Source organism: Danio rerio, chromosome 4 (assembly GCF_052040795.2).
Source record: "Danio rerio strain M-AB ecotype USA chromosome 4, GRCz13ab, whole genome shotgun sequence".
NCBI lineage: Eukaryota > Metazoa > Chordata > Actinopteri > Cypriniformes > Danionidae > Danio > Danio rerio.
Genome location: NC_141024.2, coordinates 64,918,986 through 64,946,937, shown reverse-complemented (window position 1 = coordinate 64,946,937; position 27,952 = coordinate 64,918,986). Strand labels below are relative to the sequence as shown.

Here is a 27,952-nt window from a genome sequence, read left to right as displayed (position 1 = left end):
CTGTTAATGCCAATACCAACTTGATAGCCTAAAGCATATTACATGAACAAGACCTGCCTTTCATCTCTTAGGACAGTGGTTCTCAAACTGTGATACGTGTATCACTAGTGGTACGCAGGCTTCCTTCTAGTGGTACGCAGAGGAATGAAATATGTCATGTACATGCTACACACATTTCAAAATTTATCAAAAATTATGTATATAATATGCCATATATGACATATAGCCTATATTTCTGAGGTAATCTGCCACGTTTTTTTTAACTGTGCAGAGTTGTAGCTGCTTTACTAGGCCTACTACGCTACTGTATTTCAATACTGCTCATTTTGGTGGTACTTGGAGAAGCCATTTTTTTCTGAGGTGGTACTTGATGAAAAATGTTTGAGAACCTCTGTCTTAGGACAAATAATCATAGGTGTCTATAACATCACATGCTTGATTGACCAGATCTTTACAATCAGTACATCTGAATGGTGCCTTTTAGTAAGCATAGTTCTTCACCAATACCAGTTTAATACTTTATATAATTACACATGTGAGGCATCACAGTGGTGCAGTGGGTAGCATGATCGCTTGACAGCAAGACGGTCGCTGGTTTGAGCCTCAGCTGGGTCAGTTGGCATTTCTGTGTGGAGTTTGCATGTTCTCCCTGTGTTTGCGTGAGATTTCCTCCAGATGCTCTGGTTTCCCCAAAGTCCATAGACATGGTAGGCATGCGGTGTGTGTGAATGAATGTGTATGTTTCCCAGTAATGGGTTGCAGCTGGAAAGGCATCCGCTGCATAAAGCATGTGCTGGATAAGTTGGCGGTTCATTCCACTATGGTGACCCCAGATTAATAAAGGGACTGAGCTTTAAAGAAAATGAATAAATATATATATGAGTAATATATCACACGAGGAGCAGTGTGATGTGGCTTGCTATCTGTTTTTGTATTTATGTTTGTTGTAATGGCCTGTTGTTATTGCAATAAAAAAATAAATGAATATTTTTTTTAAAGTTCGATGTGGCTGTAGATGAGCACTGGTGGAAGGCGTGTGTTACAGTGTACACTAGTATCTCGAGAACGATTGTCCCTCTACCTGTTGTTTCAATCTCCTGACAACTTTGCTCATCTTCAGAGCTCCTTCATCTGTCATAGACAGCAAGAGTCCCGAGATGCTCAAAGTCCAGAAAAGGAACCAAAAACTATGCCAAAACATGTGACTTTAGTGGTTCAATTGTAATCGAATTCCAAGAACTTTTTGTGTGCAAGAAAGTTTTGAAAAAAGCAGCCATGTCCAAAGTAGCAACTGTTGAAGCATATAGTGGCTGTTTTTGCCTCTGTATTCTCTATATTTGCATTCAGCAGAAGAAACTCAAACAGGTTTGGCTCAAGTAGAGGATGAGTAAATAACAGAATTGTGATTTGTTTTTTTAAGTTAAACTACCCCTTTATTGCTTCTGTAAGTAAAGGTAAATTAAATATTTTACTGAATATATTGCTAAAAAAATGGCAGGAAACGTGGAACACAGAAAATAAGAGACAACAATTCATGTGGAAAAAGGAAACTCTATATAGGCCTATGAAGTTGTAGAAATAGAAAAGAAGAGGTCATAATTATGAGGATGAGATTTGGGCTCAGATATTAATAGGAAAGTAATGTGTTGTAGACATATACAAATCATTATAAAGTGGATTTAAAAAGTAAAGAAAATGTTTAGATTTAAGGTTTGTGTGAGAGAGCAGATATAGTGTAAAGTGAAAACCATGGGAGAAATGTATCAATAAGTCATGACTGCAACTGTAAGTGGCAAAAAAGCTAAACAAAAAAGACTTTTATTTTGGCATGGCATGTGACGTCATCAGACGGCGCCGCTTCAGCGCTGTAATGCAAATGGAGTAAGGTTTGTTTGAAAACGTTTACACAGTTATAAACCCATTTAAAGTTAAAGTTCTAAAGTTTTAGGGTTTTATACGATGTTATATTATGTTACTGCTGTTAAAAAAATAATATTTTAACCCTTTATACAACTATTTTAGTATTGTAGTACTATTTATTCTCAGTAACCGAAGGCTGTTGTTCGAATAAAGTAACAGAAAAGTGTGTAGTAAGTCTTTTTATGAAACTTTTTACCTGATTTATTTTTGTTAATCACTCTTATATAAAGAAAACATTGAAGCAAGTGTTGAAGAGAAGTTATTTTGTTTCTGTTCATTGTTTTATTTATTTTAAACAGGATAAAGTGTCCAAACGCAGAGAAAATCTCCTGCTGAATTGACTGATCTTCACACTGTTATAAAGATGGCGTTTATTAAAGAGGAGAGTGAAGATGTGAAGATTGAAGAAACATTCACAGTCAAACAGGAAGATCCGCAGAAACAAACAGGTTAGTTTCCATTCTCAAAGACCAACTCAGTCATTTGATCAGATATATTTTAATAATAAGAATACTAAATTAAATCCATCTTGCAGCCTTGAGTGTGCGGCCTAGTTCTCCTAAATGCACATAAGCACTCATTGAAAGACAGGAATGAGTTTATTTTGTTACTTGTTCTCATGTCTTTTGTCATTATTTTATGTATTATTAGTCTCCCATTTCCTCTACCTTCTTGAGGTTATTGCTTTTCTTGTTCTGCTGTTTTTGTAAAGCGTAAAACTGAGCTGAGGATATTTGACCTACAGTATTCTCATAGATGATATCTGCTATTACAGTGATAGTGTTGGCTTAGTACTTTCCATTTGCATATGTCACGTTGATCACAATTCTTCTTTATGGGGTTAAACTTGTTTCTAGTTCTAACAGATAGTGTCTGAGTTAGAATGACATCAATATTATAATAACTAAATACCAGGGCAATTGAGTTTAAACAGAGTTTCCACTGGGGTCTTAAATTCTAAAATCAAAATTTTAGGCCATAAGAAGTCTTTAAACTTTTTATTCAAAAAGGCCATTTTAACTATCATAATGTTTTAATTATTTTTCTTACAATAACATTTGTTTAAATGTGCTTCATGTGTTTACTGCTCAGGACACTAACCTGGACAGACTGTTGTGCATAGATTTAGCTTATTATAGTTTTTAAAACTTTTAAAAATTTGTTCATATTTTATTTTAAAGAAAGTTTATTTTGGAAAAAAGTTTGTGGATACAAGTAAAGCTTGCTTGTTTTTACACAATATTTAAAATATTTTGCTAAGAAATGTCTAAAAATTTTATCAATTTATTATTGTATTATTAAATGTTTTAAATTATAATATTTTTTTTAAGGGCAAACAAAAATCTTTTCAATCTGGGTCATTTGAAAAATTCTTTAGCCCTTTATGAGTCTAAAAATTCAGTCATAACGATCTTAAAAATGTCTTTAAAAGTCTTACATTTTACTTGGTGAAACCTGAAAGACCCTGGTTAAAAGTATGTCAAAAAATGTTAATTTCTCTTTGTTTGCCAAATTGTGTATTGTGGCAAAAATTTTATAAAGAGAGCAATTGCACACAGGATAATTGTTTCTTTGGTGTTTTAGTCGCTGGTCAAATCAGTAAAATTGGTTTTGACCTATTAAGTTGTTTAAATAATGTTTTAACACAAAAGGAGCACTGTATATAAAAAATAGAGCTCACCAATACTTTTATCAGATCATAAAACACATTCAACATTTGAAACACCTAAAACAAACAGACAAAAAGAAATCAGCTTATGCCTCTCAACTATGGCAAGTCTTTTCCCTACAGTGCAATCTGGGAACTATAAATGAATGTTGTATGATTGTCTTAACATGCACTGCAGCCAAAAATAAATATAACTCTTAACCACTGCTAAGATAGATACGCTGATTATTGATGTCTGTGTCTCTAAAGTGATTCAGATGCTCAATGTGTTTTAATATAACACCACAGCTGAGGTCCATTTTCTTGAAAAACACTGAATTTGGTTTCTGATATGATAAACCATCAATTACACATAATTTGCACAGTAAAGGTGTTCATCATCAGTGCTTAATCATCACTTAATTAATCATTTCATTGTCTCATTAACTTTAACTCTGCTGCTGAGTACATTTTGCTCAATTTAGAGAGGGACCAAATATTCTCTGAACTGAGTAAATTTTACTCTGAGGATTTTGCTGTGAATTAATAAATAGGTTGATGGAAATGTCATGATGCACATGACTTTTGAAATATATGCATAAAAACATGCGCATAACTGAGTAGGATAAACTTCTTATTCGATTAAAAAAAGATAAACTTACGTAAACTACTCAAGCACTTTTACTGAACAAATTCCAGTATGAGCATTAAAAAAGGTTTGTTATATGAGATCTTATGATAGGGCAGCTCGATTATGGGCAAAATTATAATCACGATTATTTTGGTCATTATTGTAATCACAATTATTTAAAACGATTATGAGTTGAAGTCATTATTCACCCTCCTGTACAATTTTTTTTTATATATAAAAAATATTTTCCAAATGATGTTTAACAAATTCAGGAATTTTTCACTGTATTTCCTATAATATTTTTTCTTCTGGAGAAAGGCTTATTTGTTTTATTTCAGCTAGAATAAATGCAGTTTTTAATATTTTGAAACCTATTTTAAGGTCAATATTATTAGCCCCCTTAAGCAATATATATTTTTGATTGTCTGCAGAAGAAACTACTGTTATACAATGACTTGCCTAAATACCCTAATTAAGCCTTTGAATGTCACTCCAAGCTGAATACTAGTATCTTGAAAAATATCTGGTAAAATAAAATGTACTGTCATCATAGGAAAGATGAAAGAAATCTGTTATTAGAGATGAGTTATTAAATCTATTATGTTTAAAAATGGGTTGAAAATAAATCTTTCCATTAAACAGAAATTGGGGTTAAAGGGTCATTAATAATTGAGAAGGGCTAATAATTCTGACTTTAACTGTATACAATGCACAGTTATTTTCCTCCTTGTAAATGAGGAAATGAAAATAAATACAATAGAATAAAAATATGAAATAATCTTTAAGCATCTTCACTGTAAGAAAAAAACTTCAGCTACAAAAGTCCTGCAGTCAAGAGCAGTGAGGTATTTTCTCAGGCGGCAGCAGGAATATCGCACGCTGTCACTTTAAGAATAGTGCGGCTCTGATATGGTTTCTCTTTCGCGTGTCTTTTGATTCTCAACTTGTTTGTTTAATACACAAATGAGGGTTAATATGAATAATCACAAAACACAGCACTCTGACACAAGTGTGCATGTATTTGACCATTAAAGCGCTCGCATTAAGATGGCGTTAGATGTGTGTGCTCTGCTCGTCTCCGAGGCTAAGCACGTACACACACAGAAGCATGCAGTCTCGTTTGTGCTTTTTTAAAACATGATTTAAACGTACATCAATGAATGATGCGCATCCCATGCTGCAAACGTTACATTACAGCACATGCTTTTAGTCATTTTCACGTGGAACCGAGCTTTGCAGAGCAACAAATGTGTACAACTGGAAAGGGGGCTGTATGTGATGCAATAATCATTTATCTCGATTAATGTATTTTCATAATTATTAGAAGCTAAAATCGAAATCGGATTTTCGATTAATTATACAGCCCTATCAAATGATGATGAAAATGAGTGTGAATGGACATCCTTGATTCATTGGATAGAAAAGCTGATTTATATACACATATTATATACATATTTTTATGCAATATTCCAGTTTTGCAAATAAATTTAATTCACATTTTTGGATGGAAACATAGCTATTGCCTACATTTCAGTCACACAAAGAAGTCGTGTACGAGTCATGTACTAGAATGGCTTGTCCTTTAATGAATATTGAGCTTAAATTCACAGACCTTCGACAGGGACATGTACTGTAACTAGATTAATGGGATGAATTCTTATTCTAAAAACTATATTTAGCACTGCTTACATTCTTATTATTCAAATATTTTATATTCAGTCTTCAATTTTTCCACAACACACATAATAAAAATAAAAATAAATTAAATTAATAAATCAATCAAAATCAATCAAAAATAAAACAAATTAGTAAATTAGGGATAAACTCTCACTTAGGATATAATAACCCCTGAGCGTTCAATGTGGGATAGGAAAGGCTGCCAAACCTCATGAAACTTTTTTTGTAGAGCCTTGGATGGTGTAATTAAGGTGCTTGAGTTATAATAGAGAATAGTTAAGGGAATAATGGATTTAACAAAATGGGAGCAGAAGGCAATGCTTGTTTATTATTAAAGTGAAGTCTGAATTGTGACCAAATTCTGAGTGATCCATTAATAACTGGGTTATTTGTAGAATATTGTTTACTCACTAGAATCAAAGCACAAAGTAGTGAACATAAAGACACTGGATTAGACGTGTGCTGTTCCATCAGTAACCAAAGTGGGGCCTCATCATTACAGATGTTTGACAACCAGAATATCAGTTTGTGTAAATTGGCCGCCTAATAATAGTATAAGAAATTTGGCATTGCCGATCCACCCTTTCTTTTTTTTTTTCTCCAAGAATTCCTTTCTCATGCTCGGTCTGAAATAGAAACAGAAGTCTTGGTAGTATTGTCATTTTAATGGAATTGATCTTCCCAGCCAAAGATAAAGGAAGGGTTGACCACCGTGTCATGTCTCGTTTGGCTTTGTCTAATGCCGTTTTAAAATGATTATTGAACAAATCTCTGTATTTGCATGTCACACTCACCAGTGGCACCCCCCGAAAATCTTCTTAGGGGTGGCCAAAAGAGGTGGTGGCACACAAAAAATAATGAATTCAGTGTAATGTTATATTTTTGTGTCTGGTAAATGAAATAATGTGGTTTTATTTCACTTAATTATTTACTCTTGAAATATTGTAGTTTATTCCTTGAAATAATTCACCAAGTACATGTGTAAACTAAATAAAAGTCTATATTTAGTTTAAAAAAAATTCATATATATATATATATATATATATATATATATATATATATATATATATATATATATATATACATATATATATATATATAAAATGTTTATTATATATATATATATATATATATATATATATATATATATATAATGTTTATATATATATATATATATATATATATATATATATATATATATATATATATATATATATATATAAACTTTTCTGTTTTTTCCCATACATTTATTGTACAGCATACAGTATATGCCATGTCTAAAATTAATGAAGATTACACTCACACCTAGATATACAAATTTATCGGATTGGAAGGACATTTCCTGTGCTCTATCATTGATAGGGAAAAGGAAACTCTTTGTCTGAAATAACAAAAATACCATACTCTACTTCTGACATTAAGGAAAGTAACTGCTTGTCCAGGAAAAATTGTCAATCCTGGAGTAGGTTTGATGCACAGGTGAATAGAAGGAAAATTGCTTGGATGATGGATATTTTAATCTCCAGAGGTCACTTACACCATATGTCTGAAATGAAGGAGTTGAAACAGTGTGCTGGCTGACTTGATGTATTTCTCGAAAATAGGGCTGTATATTGGCAAGGGCCTCACGATATGATACTTATCTCGATACATGGGTCACGATACAATATATCCCGATATAATACGATACAATAACTATTGTGATATTTTGCAATAGTTTGTATTAGTATGTGTGTCATGTTATATTGACAACTGGATAAAGTCAGCAGACAAATAAAAATTCCAATTTATTTTCTATCTATTTCAATTCATTAGAACTGTAAAGTGTGATTGAAAAGAGAATTCACTTAACTAAAATGTATATGCCACCAAAGTCACGTATGAATAAAGTAAAAAATGTATAAAACTAAAGTAAGTAAAAAATTTTGAAAGCATCAAGTAAACATAAAATGAACACTATTAAAAAAAGAAACTTAAGTGTCCAAAATCAGGACTTGAAATTGCGACCATTTTGGTCGCATACGCGCCCAAAATTTTATACGACCTCAAAATATATTTGGCAATTATTTGTGCAAGTGCATAAAATTGTTGTTGTGCGACCAGTTTTCACAGCAAAATGTTCACCACATGCTCAGATTTAGGAGGCACTACCGCATTAAGCATCTTTGCACCTAAAAACACCAAACGCAGCGCTCAGGAATGGTTTAAAACAGTTGATATGTCAACTTGCTGCTGTTTCAACAACAGGTCCTTCCATTTTATGTTCCATTTCTCCTATGCAGTTTTCAGTAACTCTGCAATATTATTTGAGGTAGAAGGAAGCTTGTTAATGTTATCCAGTGTAGTTTGCCTTGAATCAAGAGGTTTCGGTTAAGAACGTAGTGATGCTAATTCATCGACGTGGTGCCTTTTTAAGTGATAACACAAGTTCGTAGTGTTTCTTGAATATTTTACGTTAGATTTGCAAAGCTTGCAAATGGCATTTTTTGTCTGATTCAGTTCTCTGGTATAGTGTTAAAGCCAAAGTGCAGCCACACATCAGCTCTAAAAGCTGGCGGCGCCTTTATATTTTCCACCATGTTCACTCTTGCTTACTTCTGATACCGTACTACTTAGCGTTTTGTTGGTAGCGAGTTAGCGACATCTACTGGAGCAGAGGGGGAGGTTGTTTGGCACAATATTTCAGGTTGGACTATCGATACACTATCGTTAAAAGAAATGATCACTATAGTTGGATATATCAATATGTTTGCACAGCCCCACTCGAAAAGCTAGAACGGTCCAAAATTGGGTGCAAAACACAATTTAATCGCCTCCTAATATTAAATTGTGTGTGTCGAGACTAGGCGAAATTGAAAATAAATAACTGAAAAATTGTACATTGTCCCAATTAGGAGCATACACATTGGCCCGGACCACAGACATGTTAAAAGTTTGGATTATTATGTATTTGTCATTTTTATCCAACACATTTGAATCCATAACAAACTGTACATTCTTATGTATGAGTACAGTAATAGTAGTGCTATTGAAGTTTGAATAATATATTTGTGTATAGGCTCCTCTATTAAGTTTAGAATAGTCTTTTTTTAACAGATGTGTCTCCTGTAAATATACAATATCAGATTTTAACTTATTAAGATATGCAAACACCTTATTTCGTTTCACTGGGTGATTTAGCCCCCGCACATTCCAACTGGTAAAGTTTGTCTTTACTCCACCTACTTTATGGAGGGCTGTCAAAAACATTTATCAGAAGCATCCGAAAGGTATCTGTGGGTTTTGTATGTGGGGGGATGTGTGGGGGAGAGAGGAAAGAAAAAAAGGGGTGATCGCACATACACTTATAAACATGAAACAACACAATATTGAAACTTTGCATGTTAACTTGCACACACTTACAGCTACTCCCATTCTTACGCCCCATTCACACAGGGTTTTAGCGTTAACGCTTGACTGAAGGTGTGTCTGAAGTTTGGGCTGTATCAATCGTCATAGAAGCGTCAGCTAATAAAATTCAGTCAGCAATAGGCCACTGTCTAGCTGGTGTATTTGCATACAACGATCTGATTGGTAGACGCTTCCCTCTGCGCTTGAAAAGTTGTGCTAGTCAGTAATGCAGTTCGACAATGCCTGATGTCACCCATTCAAAGTGAAGCCCTGTGTGAATGGGGCGTTAACTAGCTGACCATATGGGACCTCACGTAAAAAAAACAAAACATTTGAACAGCTCTTGATTTTTTTACTACAAAGCTTCCCCATTATTGACTAAATATACTTGAGAACTAGAAATAACAACAACAAACGTGCTAAAGTGGTAATTTAAAAGTTAAACAGAGAGTGACATTAACATTTGTATTGTCTTTGACAGGAAAGTGTAGTGTCATGATTGCCTTCATTTCAATGGCTTTCTTCAAAATATCCTCTTTTTCAGAAAAGTAGTGGCTTTTCACAAAGGCGCGTGTCGGTTTCTTGTCGTCCACTGGTTTGCTGCGTAGAGTGTAGTGTGTTCCAGAAGTGGAGTCTTTTCAAGGTTTATGGTATCTTTTAGGAGGCCGGCTACAAATTTTGTCATGCGTCTGCCATGCTCCCGTCCTTCAGTAACTTCTGTAATGCAGAGATATGAGTGGCGAGACCTCTTCTCAAGATCCACGCTTCGGTCTCTCAGCAGAGCCAACTCCTTTTTCACGATACTACATTCTTTTTCCAGAGTAGTAAGAGAGTAGATGCAGCTTGCACTTCGGGGTTAGCATAAGCATGGAGGCTAGTAACGGATTCCGCCTCCCTACAGTTGCTTCGGCAACTGTACAGTTGCTTTTACTCATTCTGATTTAAGTTGAATTACGCTCAAACCAGCTAGACTCCGACACTTATAAACGCTTATTTTCCGGTATAGGTAGGTTTAAGGTAATAGTATTTAGGATAAGAGCAATATTAAATGAAATTTTAAGTTTCATGTGAGGACCTCAACAGATTGCGTCTTTACATGGTGCCGCTACAACCGGAAATCCAAAACAAACAATATAACCATAATCACAATGAAACACAAAACCTTCAGCACTTATAACTCAAATGAAAGTAAAGAAAAAAATGCAAATGATTTCTGGCCAGCAGATTCATCAGATTTGAGTATGGGGAAAAAATAATAATGATAAAAATAGTACGAGGAGAAAACAAAACAAGAGAAGCAAATTAGGGTAAAGAAAACAAAAACTTTTGCTTATCTACAGAGCGGAGGAGTCAAGGCAAATGAGAGGGGAATGGTAAATGTGAAGGTGTGGATATGAAGGTTGAGGGCGTCGCCAAACCCAGCTGGTGAGTAGCAGTCACGGGTGCCTAACAGGAATCTCTGACACTGTCAATGCGTAATGAAGGCTTTCTGCAGCTGACTACATGTCAGCAAGATAAATCGGTAAATTGATTTTGTTTAGGACACACTGCACTGAAGTCTTTGGTTAGGCACTCGTTCACAGACATCACGAACACTTCAGTAACAAGACAGCGGTCTTTGCTCTGTTGCTTCAATACATACTTTAGCTTTTTGTTTCTCACAGCGAGTCGTTAAGTTTACACTGCTCAACTCTACCTGGTGTCTCTACTCGTTTCCCTGCACTGGTACAGTTCAGTCAACTTCTCTTTCTTCCGCACACCACATAATGCTGCCCTCTTCAACTCTCCTCCTCCTCCTTTTTACTCTCACCCATTTCCTTTTTGTCGTCCCATGGGTGGAGACAAATAAAACAATGTTGACTGTCGTCACAGAAAACACCAACAATCATAAATGCATGATTATATGCTGTTATGGCTTTGCAATAAAAAAAATTGTTGTTATAATCAGGGCTTTACTTTAAAGGGCCATGAAACCCCCTCGTTTCAGCAGGGTGTTTTCACACCTCTACTTTGGAAAAAGTCAGAAAAGTGGGCGTGTCCAGCTGTTTAGGGGGGAGGGTCGGAGGAGCTAAAATGGGAGGGTGTGGGAGTCTATTTGGTCTATTTGGGCACGCGCGAGTTTCAGAGTCAAAATACACACACAGGAGAAAGTGATGGTGTTTAACCTACATGGACATCTGTAGTTAAATTATTTGCCAAATTATTAAATGGTGGACTTTAACTGCAGTTTGGCTCTTTGATTCAGGGAATTTATTCATGCCCCTCGCGACAAACAAGATATTTGATTCGAGGATCTGCTCTAAGCGTGTATTTTTCATGCAATGTTTGATACCGCACGGCGAATGAGAGAAAAAAAACCTCCGCATTTCCCGGAAACTTAGATGCACTTGCCAGGTAGCGTCAGAAAGTGTTATTCCGGTCACAAAATGCGGTAAAAACCCTACACGAGGTAAAAGTTTGGTTGTGGTGCTAACATGTTTACACTCGGTGCAATAGTTAACTTAGTTCGATACGAACAAACTGAATAAACAAAGAGCGCTGGTCGCTCACTTACCAAATCTGTAGAGACAGGACAATCACCAGCAACTAGAGCCACGTCTTTATGAAGAGAAGACTACAAGCGAATCCGGATCTCAGCGTTTGCAGGTGAGAACAGCTCTCAGGTAAACAATAATCCTCCTTAGACACGTAAGTTACTGTTGTCGAGCGTCGCGTACACTGTTAATCCACACGTGACTCCAGATGAGCTCTCACAGAGAGAAAATGAAAACAAAACTTAACGGCAGCAAACTATAAAAGCAACACTTCACGCTTGTTTTGCCAACACAACTTGGCGTCTCTGTTGTGTAAACACGGTGACACTAATGAATATTAATGAAGTTGCACAATAGAGCGCACTGATTGATTTGAACCAAGCCTTACTCATGCATTAATGCATCACACTGTAAGATGTAATAAGACACACTCTGGCACAGACGTCCAGTCTGCACGCTGGAATACACGCTATTATGTCATGACCGTGACGAAGCTTTAAAAATTAGTTTCAAACAGGAAGTACGAATTTGCTTGAAATAACGCAAAAACAACCAATTTACACTTTTTAGTGAAATATAGGTGTCCTAATAGTGTTTTTAGCAGTGTGGGACACATATATCACTGTCAACAGCTCAAAAAATGTGTTTTGGTGTTTCGTGACCCTTTAACACCAGCCAACCCGCCAAATGCGGGTAGATTTCAGCTTTGGCGGGTTAGACAGACAATCCCACTAGCCACTTTGGCTGGTTAAAAATATTTTTTTAAATTGTAGTTTTTCTAAAAGCTGGGTCCGGCAATACAAGGATGCCCCAATATAGGTGCCAATGTGATCTTAGAATCGAGAAGTAAAATAATTGTGATCATGCGAGCAGAAGAAAGCAAGTGAATACCGAATGAGAGGATGTTGATCACCTGCGCTACCAGCTGATGTGATGTGCGCGACTGCTTAACGCGTGCGCGCTCCCGAATCGTGAAGCAACCCTGTTCAATCGGTTCTCTTTCAAATAAACTAGACAAAATGTGATGAACATGCACCCACGGTCCTAATGCTTTTAAGAGCTTAAAATGTGTCTTTTTGTAAGCATTACCGGTTGCTTTCACTTTGAACAGATTATTAAATGGCCTAAAGTTAACCGTGTGTATGTGATCATCCTTTCATTATCACATACGGTATGTTTCACCTGCTTTCATTTGCATAAGGTTTTATTTGCTTTTATTTTTGTTAAAATGGTTTAATTATTAATATTTAATAGATCCGAGAGATCTTTAGCCATGACAGATTACTGTGCATATTTTTGATACATGACAATAGTAATTTTTTAAAAGTCAATTGCTTTTCTTTCTTTTTTAAGAAATGTTTTGTTGAATAAAAAGTACAGTATACAGCTATATTTTGCTTGTTTTGACACATTAAAAATTTGTGGCTAAAAAATAATTATTGTTTCGTGTGGTTATAGAGAAAATTTGGTACATCCTTAATTTTGAGCTCTAAAAAAGTCATGTGAAATAAAAACTAATTGCAGTATAACACTATGAAACCATGACTCCTTTGCTCATGCTCATTGAGCAAACTCATACTCGACACACAAAAAGTGAAATGAATTAGGAAGCATGTGGACATAACACAAAATTTAAATCAAGTAAGTTTAGCATGTCACCATCAAATTTATGCATATAAAATATATTTTCCCAACAACAAAATTGTGGCTAGTAAAAATGCTTAGTGGCCAGTAACATTGGAAAACAACTAGCCACAGTGGCCGGTGATTAAAAAAAGTTAAGGTAAAGCCCTGGTCATAATAGAGGCCAATGGAAAAAACGCAGCTATGAATATAACGAAAATGGAGTAAATTTGCCCAGAGTGTATAGTTTTTTTATTTTTTTATTGCAAAGCATTTTCCCAGAATATGTCAAAATAAGATGTCCCTTAATATCAATCTCTTTGCTGAAACACAAAGTTTTGGTCAAATTAAGCCTCAAAATCACCCCAGATTGGATGAAAATGACCCAACAGCACACAAGAAGAAAGGTGCACATTCCAGCCTTTATGCAGATGCTGTACAGGTATGTCTTATGTAGGGGTCACTCATCTGAGCTAGCCTGCCATCCAGGAGCAGATAGCACCCTTGGGTTAATCATGGTTATTCAATAATAATGGTTCTGGTGCCTCTAAATGGTGTGTAACACTGTTCAGTTTGTGTTGGCTTGTCACTGGGTTACCCCCATCCTGTGCAACACAGTAGTCCTCACTGTGGTGGGAAGATTCTTGAAGGCAGCTTCACTTTATTCCCTTCCCCAAATTACCTTCATCGAGGAAGACAGCAGCCATTGTTTTGGATCTTCGTATTCCGTACTCATGGCCTCCAAGTTCACATGGTTTTAGACAGGGGTCCCCAATTTGTGTCCAGGTTTTGGGCAGAATTCTGCTGACAGCTGGGGGCAACTGCTAGCCTCTCTCACGAGCACCACCCACAGACCAATGGCCAGGCCGAGCAAGCTAATCTGTGACTGGAGAGGGTCTTGCGTTGCGTTGCCATTATCTTGGAGTTTCAGATTAACCATGGTCAAATATGCATATAACTCCCTTCCCATCTTGCCTATGGGCTTGTCTCCCTTTCACTGCTGCTTAGGCTACCAGCCCCCTCTGTAGACTGATTTCTCGAGGCCGCCATTTTAAAAGCAAAATCGAGGCCGCTTTGGGAAGAATCCTGGAAGTATCCCCTGGAGTCACACAGGAACATTGTGTACCTGGATGTATATCTTAATCACAGCCATTTCTGGTGGGCACCAGTGAACACTATGCCAAATCAGCACTGTTTAAGAGTGGCACTTAAATGTTAGCGAGAAATGAACGTTTTTAAAACTTCAGTTCCGTGACAACACTATTACAGACAACACGAGGGGTGTGCTACAGAGGACTGCAATGTTTTATCGCTCACCCGGTTACATAGGCTGAAGCAAGGAATGGTCCCCACTGTGTTTACCTGGTGCCATGAACTGAATCCTAGGAGGACACTTAAGCGTATTATTCTTAAAGAGATTGTAATTTAGTTTGATACCTAACCTGCTTTTAATTGTTTAAATTAAACTTAACTGAATGATATTAAAGTGATGTTTACACCATTTGCATTTTGAAATCGCAGCAACAGCTGGAGGTTTGTAGTCCACAGCATGTTGTTGCAATGTTTACAGTGCTGATCCTATACTTAAGTTTTTTTTCTCACCCCAGCCTAGCTTTCGTTCTTTAAAATGGTGGCCTTGTGAAAAAAAAGTGTACTCTCTTCCCAAGAACCAGATGACATTGTTCCCTCATGTATTCGTTCATTCAGAGATGCCTCTAGACATGGAGTATCACCAGAAAAGGGCTGGCAATAGGACTGAAGCGTCTGCCCCCTCTATACATGTGTGGTCAGAAAGTCTGGTTGTCTTCCAAAGACTTTCCTCTGACTTTCCTCCCATAAATTGGGACCCAAATTCATTAGACCATTTACCATTATCAAGGTGCTCAGTCCAGTGTTGTTACAACTTAAATTAAGCTCCAAGTTTAAAAACATTCATCCTTTTTTTTCAAGATCCAGTGTTTCTTGTAGGATTTTTTCCAGCTGTGGCGGCAGGCCTTTTTTTCACACATCTATCAACTACTTGTGGCGTTATTTCAGTGACATATGTTGTAAACGCAGTATTACAAGTTAAGATCGCATTTATGTAATAGCCTGCAAGCTTGTATCCAAATCTCTTTGCTTGTGGACCGATTTCCCCTGCTCATGCACAAAACTTTCTTGCACGCCCCCTCAAATATTTGCTGCTCAAGCGCAGATCTTCTTGTGCACTCTCAAACAAGCGCTGCAGAAGTGCGATTTATTGCGCTTATGTAACAAGTGTTTCCACATTTATTACATTTGCTAGGAATATTTAGGAATGTATTCTCAAATAAACCAATTCTTCTCTCCCCCCTGCAGCCCTTAACCTCTGCTCCTCTGCCTCCCAGGCTGGTTTAGGGTGCACTTACATGCACAGTGCACTGGCTTCTGGATGTGAGGAGGATAGGTAGAGAAGTCATCTGAAACGAGTAGACTGGAAGTCCAGAGGAGAGATGTTGGATTTCGGCTCTGAATTTTCTGGACCGCTTTATCATTGATGAGTTTCATCAGGTCCATAGTGAGTCTTAAGGCAATGCCAGGGGTTGTTCTTAAGGGAGGGGTACTGTCACCGTATGTCACGTGTTTGTTCTCTCCTCCTGTTTTGGGTTACAAATTATCTCATCATCTGCTTTTATTTGCAGTCACAGGAGCTCTCGTTTCCCTTTTTCTGTTTATACCACATCATTTCCCTTCATGTTTGTGAGAATGTTTTCGATTGTTTGTATACAAATAATATTTTACTTACCCTGTATTTGTTTCCAGCACTACTGGTGAGCCAGTGTCTGGTTGTTTTTTCCCCACAGCAATTCCTCAGCGCCACCCAACCGCTTGTTTGATATTTACTTTTTCCAGGACTCACTCCTCAATAAAGACTTGTTGTTTTTCTACATTTGAGTTCACTCTTTTTATTTTTTTTTACTCTTGACACAAGTATTTTCTTTCTTGTTTGTGATTAAAGGTCTTTAGATTTTGGAATGATGTCTAGCTTTTGAGGCTGTTTTGGTCTAATTTATTTGTCAGAAAGGTCCTATTTAGAAGATTTTTTTGATTGTGAATGTGTGGTAGTAATCAGGTCTGGGTGTGGCCAGAGAACTTGAAGCCAGTGTGATAAATTAAAGTGGTTTTATTGGGGGAAAACATTTTCACACAAGGCTATGTAGTTCAAAGTGTTAGAATTCTGCATTGCGTTTGTTACATGCAGATTACTAAACCAGAAAACATTTGTCATTTAAAGGTGCAGATTTAAGGCTTTATGCAGATATGTCTGTGAGGCAAATATTCAGAGATTCAGCTGTTTTTTTCCTGACAGGTTTACCAGTCAGGCACAGAATAAGAAAGCATTCCCTATATGCTTTACAAGTTTTACAAAAACATGTTGTTTTGATGTGATTACGAATATATACAAAAAAAACAACAACAAAAAAACTGGCCATTTACATTTTTTTAAATTTATGTCTCATCAATATGACCAAAATGATCTGGTATTAATCATTTAAGAATCTGCTTAAATGTGTTTGTGTGTAATGGACCCCAGGAGGTTGAAATGAAAAGATCAATCTAAATATGATTGCTGTTTTTACATTTAATCTGCATCAAAATTAAGGTGATTCAATAAGAGTTTTAATGATTTACTAAAAACTGAACTTTTTTATTTCAGACCTAATTAAAGAGTATGAGAAGAGTAAAGAGGAGGAACATCTTGTCAAAATTGAGGACAAAACTCATTTAGAGACTGATGGTATTTTAAAAGCGAGAGACAAGAGTTGTTTTACCTGCACTCAGTGTGGAAAGAGTTTGGCAAGCAAAAGCAAACTGAAGATTCACATGAGGAATCACGCTGGAGAGAAACCCTTCACCTGCACTCAGTGTGGGAAGAGTTTCAGCCAATCATCATCGCTTTATAGACACATGAAGATCCACACCGGAGAAAAACCATTCATATGCACTCTGTGTGGGAAGAGTTTCAGCCAATCATCATCCCTTAATCTACACATGAGGATCCACACTGGAGAGAAACCATTTACATGCACTCAGTGTGGGAAGAGTTTCAACCAATCATCAAACCTTTATCTACACATGAGGATCCACACTGGAGAGAAACCATTCACATGCACTCAGTGTGGGAAGAGTTTCAGCCAATCAACACATCTTAATCTACACATGAGGATCCACACTGGAGAGAAACCATTCACTTGCACTCTGTGTGGGAACAGTTTCAGCCAATCATCATCCTTTAATCAACACATGATGATTCACACTGGAGAGAAACCATTCACATGCACTCAGTGTGGGAAGAGTTTCAGGATATCATCATCGCTTTGTAGACACATGATGACCCACACGATAGAAAAACCATTCACATGCGCTCAGTGTAGGAAGAGTTTCAGCCAATCATCATACCTTAATAAACACATGAGGATCCACACTAGAGAGAAACCATTCACTTGCACTCAGTGTGGGAAGAGTTTCAGCCAATCATCACACCTTAATCTACACATGATGATTCACACTGGAGAGAAACCATTCACATGCACTCAGTGTGGGAAGAGTTTCATGATATCATCATCGCTTTGTAGACACATGATGACCCACACGATAGAGAAACCATTCACTTGCACTCAGTGTGGGAAGAGTTTCAGCCAATCATCACACCTTAATCTACACATGATGATTCACACTGGAGAGAAACCATTCACATGCGCTCAGTGTGGGAAGAGTTTCAGCCAATCATCATATCTTAATAAACACATGAGGATCCACACTGGAGAGAGTCCATTCACATGTTCTCATTGTGGAAAGAGTTTCAGCCACTTATCACACTGTAATAAACACATGAAGATCTCTCGGTGTGAGAGAGTATGTGTGCTTGGAGCAGAGTTGAAACGGCACCAGAGGATTCACACTGGAGAAAAACCGTACAAGTGTTCACAGTGCAGCAAAAGGTTTACTCACTCAGGAACCCTGAAAACACATGAGAGGATTCACACTGGAAAGAAACCGTAGACATAATCAGTGTCTTCAGTTTCACTCATTCTGGGCAGCTTCAGAGACACATGGGATGGTTTCTGGTATGGTGTCGACAGTGTAGCAGCCTAGAAAGAGCACTACCATACACACAGGCATTAATCCCTCTTTTTACATCATATATGATAACCTAAACCATATTTATATAACATGGAGGGGGACAAAAACAAAAAAGGCTAAGACAAAACAAACATTGAAACCTGAAAAAAATGGAAATCCACAGATGAAAAATCTGAGACAGACGGGATAGCTGATGTAGCCTGTGAGCTTGCATTGCAGCAATACATACAGACATCAAAACTTTCTGGATGGATATAAAATCCGATTTACCGCCTTCCAAGATTCTCTCGCAAAAGACGTGAAAATGGAACTAAGTAACTTTAAATAAGAAGTCTGTCAAAAACTTTATGGCCTCATTACGGACCTTAACACAACGGCAGAAAAGGTCAACGAAGCGGAGCAGCAAGTTGGAGAATTTAAGAAGAACGTTGCTGAGATGAAAGAAATGCTCAAATCATCCAAATTCAAGAAAATTTACAAGAGAAACTGTAAAATCTAGAAACACGCTCCGTAGCAATAATATTCGGATTTTTGGCATCCCGGAAGGAAGCGAAGGGAATAATATCCAAGACTTGATGGAAACGATTATTATAATGGTGCTGTTATTTGATGAATTGGACCTTAAAATCCAACAGTGTCACCGGGCACTCGGACCAAAACCACCTGCTGACGCACAGCCTAGATCAGCAGTGGTATTCTTCCTGGAATACAAAACAATGAACCTGGGGCCTCATGTATCAACACAAAAACCTAAAAACTTTGCTTTACTAATGATGAAATTAATGTGGGAATGTGTGCAGATCCACCCCAACTTCATGCCTGGCGTATGCACATTTCTTGTGTGTGTTTGTTTTATTTCCATTGGTGACTCCTAGAGGCAGTTGTGCTAAATTGCTCTCTACAAAGTGTCTTTGAGCCGTGCAATGGCAGCTGTATGAGACAGGTTCATCTGCATGTCTAGCAGGTATATAAGTGTAACATATATGCTGGAGATAAACATTTCGTTCAACATTCCATGAAAATGATCTGGTTTCAATTTCCGGGGCAATTTAGGTCATTCGGTGACAAAAAGTCTGGCCTAAAAAAATTCCTGCTGACAAGTAACGAGTTTGGGACGTTCCACAGAACAGTCCTGAAGTACTCTCTGCCGACTTAAAAGGGACATGGCAGATCTCTCTCTCTGTTCGTATATGTTTTATAGTCCCGTATAGAAAAATTCTGAAAGAAAAGGGGATTAAGTTTTAAACACCACCGCCGGCGAAACTTAAAATCTTTCTGGAAAACAGGGCGGTCATGTACATTTCAATGACGGGGCATCAAGAGATCTGAAAGAAAAAGGACTGATAAACAGTAAAGAAACTATTATAGGAATCTCTGGGAAAGTGAAACAAAGACTTTGGCAAAAGGTTGGAGTGACATCAAAGAAAAGTTAGGAAAAACATCAAGCGAACATCAGGGAAAAGCTATGTTAATTTCCATGGGTCAACACTAGCTCCATTTGAAAGAAGGGTAAAATCTGACAGATCCTAACAAAGAACTCTGAGAGGCTGGTAAAAATTCTTGACTTGATTCACAGATGATGGACATTTAAATCATTTGAAGGAAGAATAGTATTTAACCGAACTGACCAACGTCACAAGATGAACGATTAAAGCACACCAAGACTCGAGTCACTGAGTAACATACTGGTAGGAAGACATAAAGGGATTCTAATTTATACACCTAAAATCCCTTGCTGTAATTAGAAACATTTAACTTGAAAACCTAGCCAGAAATCCAAGAATATGTTTTTGCCAGATATGGGTGCTGAATATATTCGTTAATTTTTTTTTGTGCAATAGGCACAGCAAGGAGAAGGGGCCCTTTAGAGAAGGAAGACTTTCCCCTCACATTAAGAAGTTATTTTAGGCTTAAAGGTTTGAAGACCTTTTTCATTATGTTTTTTTTTTATTTTTTTTTTTTTTATGTGGTTTAAGATATTCATAAATTCGATTAAAAGAAGCAAACTTGTGGCTAAAATGAAAAGAGAAAAGCAATAGATAATCTTCTGGCAAAAGACACATCTTTGATACAGAACATAAGAAATTAAATAAAATGGGTTTTAAGTTTTTTTTTTTCTTCATATAACAATGGTCATAAATAAGGAGTAATTAATCTCAACATTAATCTCAAATAAAATCAACTTCCAATTAATATCGGTTACATTTTACAATAAGGTTCATTAGTTATATACAACTTAAACTCTAACATTGTATTTTCTGCTACAAACATTTCTATAAAGTCACTTTCTTTGTCATTTAATAAGAAATATTCCCGTAATAACCTGAATGACATTTTCTATTTGTTTTTAAATAAAATCCATACATCTACTTTTCTTTTTTCAAAATGTAAAAAAATATTCCCTACTTTGCCATATTACATTCTTTACAATTGTTATACATAAATTAAAAACAGTCATATTGCAACCTTTAACATCGTAACCAAATAATTTTTTTTTCTCCCATTCTTTTTGAGTCATGTTCTCATTATATTTTTCAATTCTTTCACCCCATTCTTGTGGTATTGCTCTTTTTAAATCCTCAAGCTGTTTTACAAGTGTTCCTTTCCCCTCATTCACTTCATTTTCAGATAACATGTCTTCAATTTATCATTTATCACCTCATAGAGCACGTCCTTCACTTGCCTAATTCCAGCTTGCCACCATTTTTTATAATATATTACATTTTCATCTTTCGTGATATTCATGTTTAAAAACAAAGGTTGTTCTAAGAGCTGGTTTCTTCCTTTAGGTACAATGAGCATATTTTCTAAAAAGTTTCCCCAAGCTTCTAAAAGCTCTTCATAAAATGTTGGTATACCTGTCCACATTTCTTTTTTTGTTTTCATAGATAATACACTACATCCCTTATTTACTCGACCACATTTCTTTAAAAAAATAGTGCATGACATTTTTCCACACTGCTTTAATCTTAACATCTACAAAACATTTTACCAATTTTGTCCTTAATGTTTTCACCCTTAAAAGTGGGTCTAAAAGCCCAAGTCCCCCAACTTCTTTCCCTCCAATCAACGTGTCGTCGTATGCTATTTTTGCTCTTTCTTTTCCCCTTAAGAAATCTAAAACACATTTTTTTTTAATTCTTTTATAGTATTCACAAGGCAATGGGTTAACACTCGGCACATACCACATTTTTGATAGCATTAGAGATTTAATTAATAAAACCTTTCCCTTCAATGTCAGGTTACTCAGTTTCCAATATCTCAATCTAATTTCCATCCCTTTTAAAACTCCCTCCCAATTAAAATGATCTGCTTTATTAAAATCCAAACAGATCCAAATGCCTAAAATCTTGATATGCTCATTCTCTTTCTTAAAATGTATGTGCTGAGGTAAAACATCTGCCCTTCCAATTCTCATACACACGCTCTTTTCAACATGAATCTTAGCTCCAGTCCCTTTACAATGCTTCTTTAAAATCCCCATTGCCTTTGTTACACTTTGGATGTCTTCAACCAACAAAGTTGTGTCATCTTCATACTGGTATATTGGTTCAAGTTCGGTTCTTTTCTTCTACTTGTATTCCTTTTACTCCATTGATTGCTTTTATTGCTAGTGGTTTAGCTACTAATATGTACAGTAGTGCAGATAGTGGACATCCTTGTCTTACAGACCTTGTTGGTTGAAAACATTCCGATAAAAAACATTGCATTTAATACATGTCAAAATATTGTAATAAAAATGTTGATCCCTTTCCGAAATTTATCCCCAAATCCAAAGTTTTTAATCACTTCAAACAAATAGTCATGTTCCACTCTATCAAATGTTTTCTCTAAAACCAAACTAATTAAATATCCAATAATTTTTTTCTCCTTGTATACAGTAATGTATCTCTTATACTTTGAACTGTGTCTATTATGTCCCTCCCCTCTACTCCATATGCCTGTGTAGTGCTTATAATTTTAGGTAATATTTTCCTTAGTCTGTTTGCTAAAACCTTTGCTAAAATTTTTAAATCTGTATTTAACATTGTTAAGGGCCAATTGTTCTTCAGATCTAAAGGACTTTCTCTTCTTTTGTTTATCATTTTAATCATTCCTATCTTCATTCTTTCACTTAATTCTTCTTTGTTAAAAACCTCATCATATACTTTTAAAACAGGTGCTATAATTTCTCTAAAACTCTTATAAAACTCATTGTTTAAAAAAGGGGTGTCCAAACTACAGCCCGCGGGCCATCTGCAGCCCGCAATCAGTGTTGTGGCGGCGAGGCATTTATAAATATTAATAGAATCAAGCCCGCCATACAAAAATAAACGTAATTCAATAAATTACCACCGGGTGTCACTATTACATGCCTTCAATTAGGCAGCACTTCTTGTTATGATGTAAAACTAAAGGCTGATTTATACTTCTGCGTCAAACTACGTATGCTACGGCGCTGACGCATAGCCCTTCGCCTGCGCCGTGGGTTATGCCGGTCACCTGACGCAGAAGTATAAATCAGGCTTTACCGACCAAACTGAAGGAAACATAATTGATAATCACATTTTGGCGAGCCATGGCACACCAAAACAAAAGGAAAATCAACAGTCAGTGCAGGAAGTTTCAGTCACGTTGGGGCAAAGAATATTTCTTCACAGAGGTCAGTGGGAAATGTATCTGTTTTTATTTGCCAAGAATCAGTTGCATTAATATAAGAATATAATATTAAAAGACATTATGAAACAAAGCATCAGGCCTTCAGCTCTTACACTGGTGCCAAACGAGATAAAAAAGTAAAACAATTAGCAGCGCCCTAACAGCTCAACAACAGGAGTTTTTTCATGCCAATAAAGTGCAAGAAAATTCTACACTGCACTGCAAAAAATGCTTTTTTTATTTATATTTTTGTCTTGTTTCAAGTCCAAATATCTAAAAAATCTTAAATAAAAGAGAATTTTCTAATTTGTTTTGAGAAATAATATGCCAATATTAAGTGAGTTTTTCCTTAAAACGAGCAAATTAATCTGCCAATGGGGTAAGCAAAATAATCATTTTTCATTTTCCATCTCTTTTAGTTGTTCTTGTAAATATATGATTTTTTCAATCTCTTCATTTTGACCTATTTGCAGTCTTTTTATTTCGTCTTCTAATTCCCTTCTTATTTGTATTTCTTTATTATTTTTAACTCTTTTTAAATTTTACAATATTTTATTGAAATTTTTTTATGTCTAACTTAACATTGTCCCACCATATTCTTTAATCTTCCCTATACATTCTATCAAATTTACTGTTTACAATTATTTGTTGAATTTTTTCTTTGTATGTCTCATGTTTTAAAATTGTTGCGTTCAAAATCCATACACCTAATCCCCTTTCACTTTTACACAATCTAACGTCACACAAAAAATCGAATGATCACTAAATCCAAGGTTTTTGTAAAATACACTTTTGATATAGTCATTTATTTCTACATTACATAACATATAATCAATCCTACTTAACCTCATTTAAAACCAGTTGCATTCTTGAAAATTTCCTCTTTGTCTTATTTCTCTCTCCACACATCTATTAAATTACATTGTCATCATTTTCAGTAGCTCCTCCCTCCCCGTCTTTTCTATATACCATCTTACTACCCAGATCTAATTCTGTGAAAACAGTATTAAAATCTCAAACTACAATAACATTCTGCCATTTTTTACATTTATACTAACGTTTTTAAAGAAGTTCACTTTTTCATTTTTTTCATTGGATGCATGAATATTATAAATTATGAAATTATCTTCAACTTTTTCTAATTTCATCGCCATGCTTTACCCAACTCCATCCTCAAATATTACCTTTTCTTTTTCATATATACCTTTTTTTTATTAAAATCACTACTCCATAATCCACTTTATCCTCTCCACTGTTAAAATATATTTGACCATCCCATTTACCATGAACCATTTTAAACTTAAATTTTTCCAATTTGTTTCTTGCAAAACAATCACATCAGCTTCTTTACATAACACCAACATTTTTTTAAATTTCTCCACATTCAATAAACCGCTTGCATTCCATAATAAAATGTTTAAAAACATGATGAAAGATATTAAAATATTAAAACCACCCATTATTTTTAGTCTCATCCTCTACATCTGCATACCAATTTTTGTCACTCAACTAACAGCCCCTTCCATAAAAGAAACACAAATTAAATTCATGTTAAAAATAAATAAAATGGGTAAAAAATCATTATTTCTCATCATCTTCTTCTGTAGTGGTTTTCTTGGTTTTTCTCTTACTAAATCAAACTCAGTCTGGAGGTTATGAATATCAGAAGAATATACTTTATTGTCGACAACAAAGGAGAATTTTCAGGAGACCCCCAGTAGCATCCCTGTCTGAAAAGTTCTGTCTCACTCATGCCCTGGCCTTACCTAAATACCCCTTTACATCCGTTGTTTTCCTTTGTTCTCCATATATTACACAAGATCCCTCCTAGTTTAACCCTTGACTCCAAATTCCACCTCTGTCATCTGTTTTACCTTTATTTCTACATATATCACACAAGACCCCCCTAGTTTAACCCTTGACTCCAAATTCCACCTCTGTCATCTGTTTACACATGTGTTGCTCTATTCTTATCCATTTCCTGAGACACATTAGTTGTTTACTCGGGCTTTGTCCCGCTCTCTTCCCATCCACTTCTTTTTATGACCTTTTCTACATAGCACCTTAATTCTTTTAATGGTATGCAAGTCTACAAGCAGATTATACACATACAATTTGAATGTATAGATTAACTTCACACTCCAAAGAGCACAAAATCCACCTCACTTCCAGCCCTCTTAACACTTCATACCTATTTACATTTTTTACTCGCACCTTTGTCAACATCTTTTTTCTTGCACTGTCCACATTTGGTTTTACCTTTATTGTTCTTCTTCTTATTAGTCCTCTTTCCACTTTGTTCTTCTCTACATAATCTGTCAGTTTTTCTCCATTACTTTCCATTTCTTCGGCTTGATCAGTCTTATTTATTTCATCGTTTTCCACCATATTTAAAAAGTTTTTAAAACTGTCAGTTATTTCCATTTGTGTCCACTGTTCTTGTTCTGACGTCTGTTTTTCGTTCACATTTTTTCCTCTCTCTTCCCTTATGTTGTTTGTTTCCTCCTACATAACCCTTGTTTTTAAATCTTCTTCTTCCTTGTTTCTTTCATGCACCTGTCCGTCCTCTTGTTTTGCTCCCCCTCCTTCCTCTCCTTCCATCCAACATTCACACTTGTTTAAAAATTGTTTAAATTCTGGACATTTGACATTATTACAATTCCTTGCAAAGTGTCCCTTTTCTTCACCTTTATAGCACTTAAAATCAGTGCAATCCATTAAAATGTGCTTTTTTTGTTTTATTTTTTTTATTTAAAACATCATCACATTACATTAACATTTAAAAACTCCAGAAATTTCACAAAACAAATACATTAAAATAAACATTCTTCATAAAATAATATCCTCTTTGGGCATCTTCCACTTTAAACCATTTAAAACAACCTTGATCCGTCCTCAATGTCAGTGCCTGTGTAAACTCTTCTTTTTATTTTTGATATGGGATAAACTCCCCATCCTTCTAATTTTTCTAAAATGTCTCTGTCATAAAGATAGACTGGCAGGTGCATGAAAGAAACAACATAATCCCTGTTTTGCAGCTTTTTGATTTTAACAGTTCATTTCCTTAATCAACAGTTCATAGATCAATTCCTCACATGTTTCTTGCTTTTCCATAGTTAGTTCAAACTCTTTTCCTTGCCTCAGTCTCAAAGCCAGAATCTTCCCATGACCACACTTGTCTGTCACTGCTTTAATGATGTCCACAGCTCTTACCTCATTTACTTCTTCGGCATTCACTATTACTGTTACTTCTTTTAAATATTTTTTTCCACCAAGTTTTTCCTTTGTCCAGCTCGTTGTCTATTGTCTAGTCCATTGTCGTTAACCATTCTTGTCCCTCCATTCAGTTTAGTTTCATTTGCCAAGAAAGTCTCTGCATCCAGCCCAGTTTCGTTTGCCACAGAACCGTCCATTTTATGCCCAGGAAAAGTGCAAAAAAAAAAAAAAACACCCTCCAGTTAGCAAGATGCTGCTCTCAGGTGGTTTAAAAAAATAAAATAAAATAGACTCTATTTCACTTCACAAAAACAACACAAACAAACACAAAACAAATATTCTAAAATGAAGGAGACCCTGTCTCCGAACTGCAGCTGTTCACTCCCTGTATCGCTCACTAGTGTCCTCTACTGTTCCCAGGGTGGTACGGCTATAAGCAGGCAACAATTCTACCACTGAGCCACCAATGTTGACACATATCTTTCCTTGCCTTTGTGGTATGTGTGCTGCAAGGCTGTTACATGCAGCTGGAAGAGGAGCAACACAAAACATGAACTGCATTGGCCCAGAATCAGACCCGGGTCTCCTGCATGGGAGGCGAGAATTCAACCACTGGACCACCAATGCTGCCTCACATGTTCACCTGCCCTTGTGGGCTCTGAGAGCTGCCAGGCGGTTACATGCAGCTGGAAGGGGAGCAACATAAATTGCATTGGCCAGGAATCAACACAAATCCACAAATGCTGACCTGCTTATTATTTTGCCATTGGCCGGGAATCGGACACGAATCTCCCACGTGGCAGGTGAGAATTGTGTGTAAGCGAGGCGCAACTCTGCGCAGGAGTTTAGACCGGGTTTGTTTTGGTCTAATGAACAATCTATTTTAGTTTCTCAAAATAGCAACGCGCCAGCAGTGCGCCTCAGAACACCTTCTTTTTTAGACCAGAACGCCTATGGGTGCACATATGAGCGCTAATGCATTTGCTATTTAAACAGCGTAGCGCAACGCCTCAAAACGACTCTTGTGTCAAGCTTAAACTAGCAATATACTTTTGCGCCGCGCGTATGATAGGGCACTAAACCATCAATGCTGAAACACATGTTATCCTACCCTAGTGGGGTGTGATTGCTGCTATGCTGTTACATGCAGCTGGAAGAGTAGCAACACAGACCAGCAACTGCATTGGCTGGCAATCAGACCCAGTTCTTCCACAAGGCGGGCGAAAATTCTACCACTGAAACACCAACGCTGGCACATATGTTCTTTTGCCCTTGTGGGGAGTCAGTGCTGCAAGATAGTTACATGTAGCTGGAAAAGGAGCCACACAAAACAGCAACTGCACTAGACGGGAATCGAACTCATGTGTCCCGCATGGTAGGCGAGAATTCTACTACTGAATCACCAATACGGATATACTCATATTGCTGCCCTAGTGGGGTGTGATTGCTACAAGGCTGTTACCCAGAGCTGGAAGAGTAGCATCACAAAACAGTAATTGCATTAGCCGAGAATCAAACCTGGGTTTCCCACGTGACAGGTGAGAATTCTACCACTGAACCACCAATGCTGAT

General features: G+C 36.4%; 1 protein-coding gene across 7 annotated transcripts; it reads left to right on the top strand.

The window, feature by feature from the left end:
* Positions 1-1,846: 1,846 nt before the first annotated feature.
* Positions 1,847-23,103, top strand: LOC137491029 (uncharacterized). 7 transcript variants are annotated; one of them, XM_087250061.2, is made up of 4 exons: positions 1,847-1,886; positions 2,227-2,369; positions 10,607-10,691; positions 17,100-23,103. In XM_087250061.2, exon 4 carries the CDS (start codon positions 17,267-17,269, stop codon positions 18,443-18,445), a length of 1,179 nt encoding a protein of 392 aa, XP_087106187.1. In that variant the 5' UTR covers positions 1,847-1,886; positions 2,227-2,369; positions 10,607-10,691; positions 17,100-17,266; the 3' UTR covers positions 18,446-23,103. The 7 variants fall into 7 exon arrangements, with proteins under 7 accessions (XP_087106187.1, XP_087106186.1, XP_087106185.1 ...); XM_087250060.2 differs by having other exon boundaries at positions 2,220-2,369; XM_087250059.2 differs by having other exon boundaries at positions 1,847-2,090; positions 2,220-2,369.
* Positions 23,104-27,952: the final 4,849 nt, after the last annotated feature.

Coding starts and splice junctions, on each gene's coding strand:
- LOC137491029 (XM_087250056.2), top strand. CDS start 2,285: ATGGCGTTTATTAAAGAGGAGAGTGAAGATGTGAAGATTGAAGAAACA. Junction 2,370..17,099: donor AGATCCGCAGAAACAAACAG/GTTAGTTTCCAT, acceptor TTTTTATTTCAG/ACCTAATTAAAGAGTATGAG.